The sequence below is a fragment of the Frankliniella occidentalis genome, unplaced genomic scaffold, assembly GCF_000697945.3.
Source record: "Frankliniella occidentalis isolate FOCC.00 unplaced genomic scaffold, Focc_3.1 Scaffold7, whole genome shotgun sequence".
Taxonomy (NCBI): Eukaryota; Metazoa; Arthropoda; class Insecta; order Thysanoptera; family Thripidae; genus Frankliniella; species Frankliniella occidentalis.
The window spans coordinates 3,559,580-3,560,893 of NW_026267137.1; the positions used below are offsets into that span (position 1 = coordinate 3,559,580).

Here is a 1,314-nt window from a genome sequence, read left to right on the forward strand (position 1 = left end):
ACCACCTGCTGTGTTTTACAAGGTAGTAATAATCATCGACCTGGTTGAACACGACAGTACCATAAAGGGTGGTCCACATGACAGGCCCCACGCTTCATTATGTGGTAGAATAGTACAAGCAAAGTAAAGAAAGGTGTCTGTGGACGACCCTTTACATTCTAAAAGACAATTCTGCCGTTGTCTGGTGGGTTCTGATCCGGTCGAGCCTGAAAAGTTTCGTTACCAGAAAATTTGTCAAAATAAAGCGCATGCACGTCCGTATGTACAGCAGTATAACTAAACCGGGGCCGGAGAGACAACCTGTTTGTAACGTCTTTCGTTTTGCCTCGCCTCTTGATTAACGCGCACTGTAAAAATTCTTTGTCACGATGACGAAAATATCATGGTGACGAGAAAACCTTAATCATGTGACGAAAAAACCCATGACGACACCCCTGTACTAAAAATTAGCCATGGTATTTTCGTAATCGTGACAAAGAATTTTTACAGTGGTGTCGCAGTACTGAAAAGGGAACTTCTTTCTTAATGATTGGTTAATGCTAAACTGAGAGTCATGGGTCTCACCTTTGTGCATCTGACTTTCGTGCTTCCTGCACTTGGCCCTCCGGTTCTGGAACCACACCTGTAAGCAAAGGAGAAGCCAGGGGATCAACATTCACTTCCTGCTTCCACGTAATAGGGAGGGTCAATTAATTTCCATCAAGTAGCTCTTAGCGGCGCGCTCCTCGTTCCGACCTCTCTCGCTCTATCTTGCTCTCTCTCTCTCTCTCCCCCACCCTCTCTCTTCCTAACCCGTCTGGCCCCGCCCCCGTGCAGGTCCTGCCCCTCCCCTGCCCTCGCCGGATAACGAAGCAGAGGGCTCTGGGGAGCCTCCCTGGGGTGGAAGCGTTGAGGCGCCAAGTGTTTCCTGCCGGAATTACGTCGCCCGTTTGGCGGTCGGCGTCCTCAAGGGCTGCTCACCTTTGCGCCACCTGCACCTCCTCCTGGTCGCCGACCTCCTCCAAGGTTGCTCTCCCCTCAAAGGTTATTCTCCTCTGTGGGGCCGCTCAGCCGCTCACCTTCGCGCCACGAACACGAAGCACCGACCTCCTCAAAGGTTACTCTTCTCTATAGGGCCGCTCACCTTCCCGCCACGAAGTACCGACCTCCTTCTCTAAGGCTGCTCTCCCCCTCCATAGGTCTGCTCACCTGCACCCGCACAATTGTGTGTATTGGTTTTCAATGCTCCGATGTGGGGTCGGGGGGGACCCTGGACCTCCGCGACGACAGGCTCCGACCCTGAGCGAGCCGAAGGCCACCCCCATCCCCCCCCCC

At 53.1% G+C, this 1,314-nt stretch overlaps 1 protein-coding gene across 1 annotated transcript in view; it reads right to left on the minus strand.

Annotated features, from left to right (window-relative positions):
• LOC113216176 (homeobox protein orthopedia-like) overlaps positions 1 to 1,314 on the minus strand; it is a 26,800-nt gene that overhangs the window by 12,929 nt on the left and 12,557 nt on the right. The window contains exon 3 of the mRNA XM_052273630.1: positions 565 to 622. Within this exon, the coding sequence (XP_052129590.1) occupies positions 565 to 622 (58 nt within the window). The remainder of the gene's footprint in view (positions 1 to 564; positions 623 to 1,314) is intronic.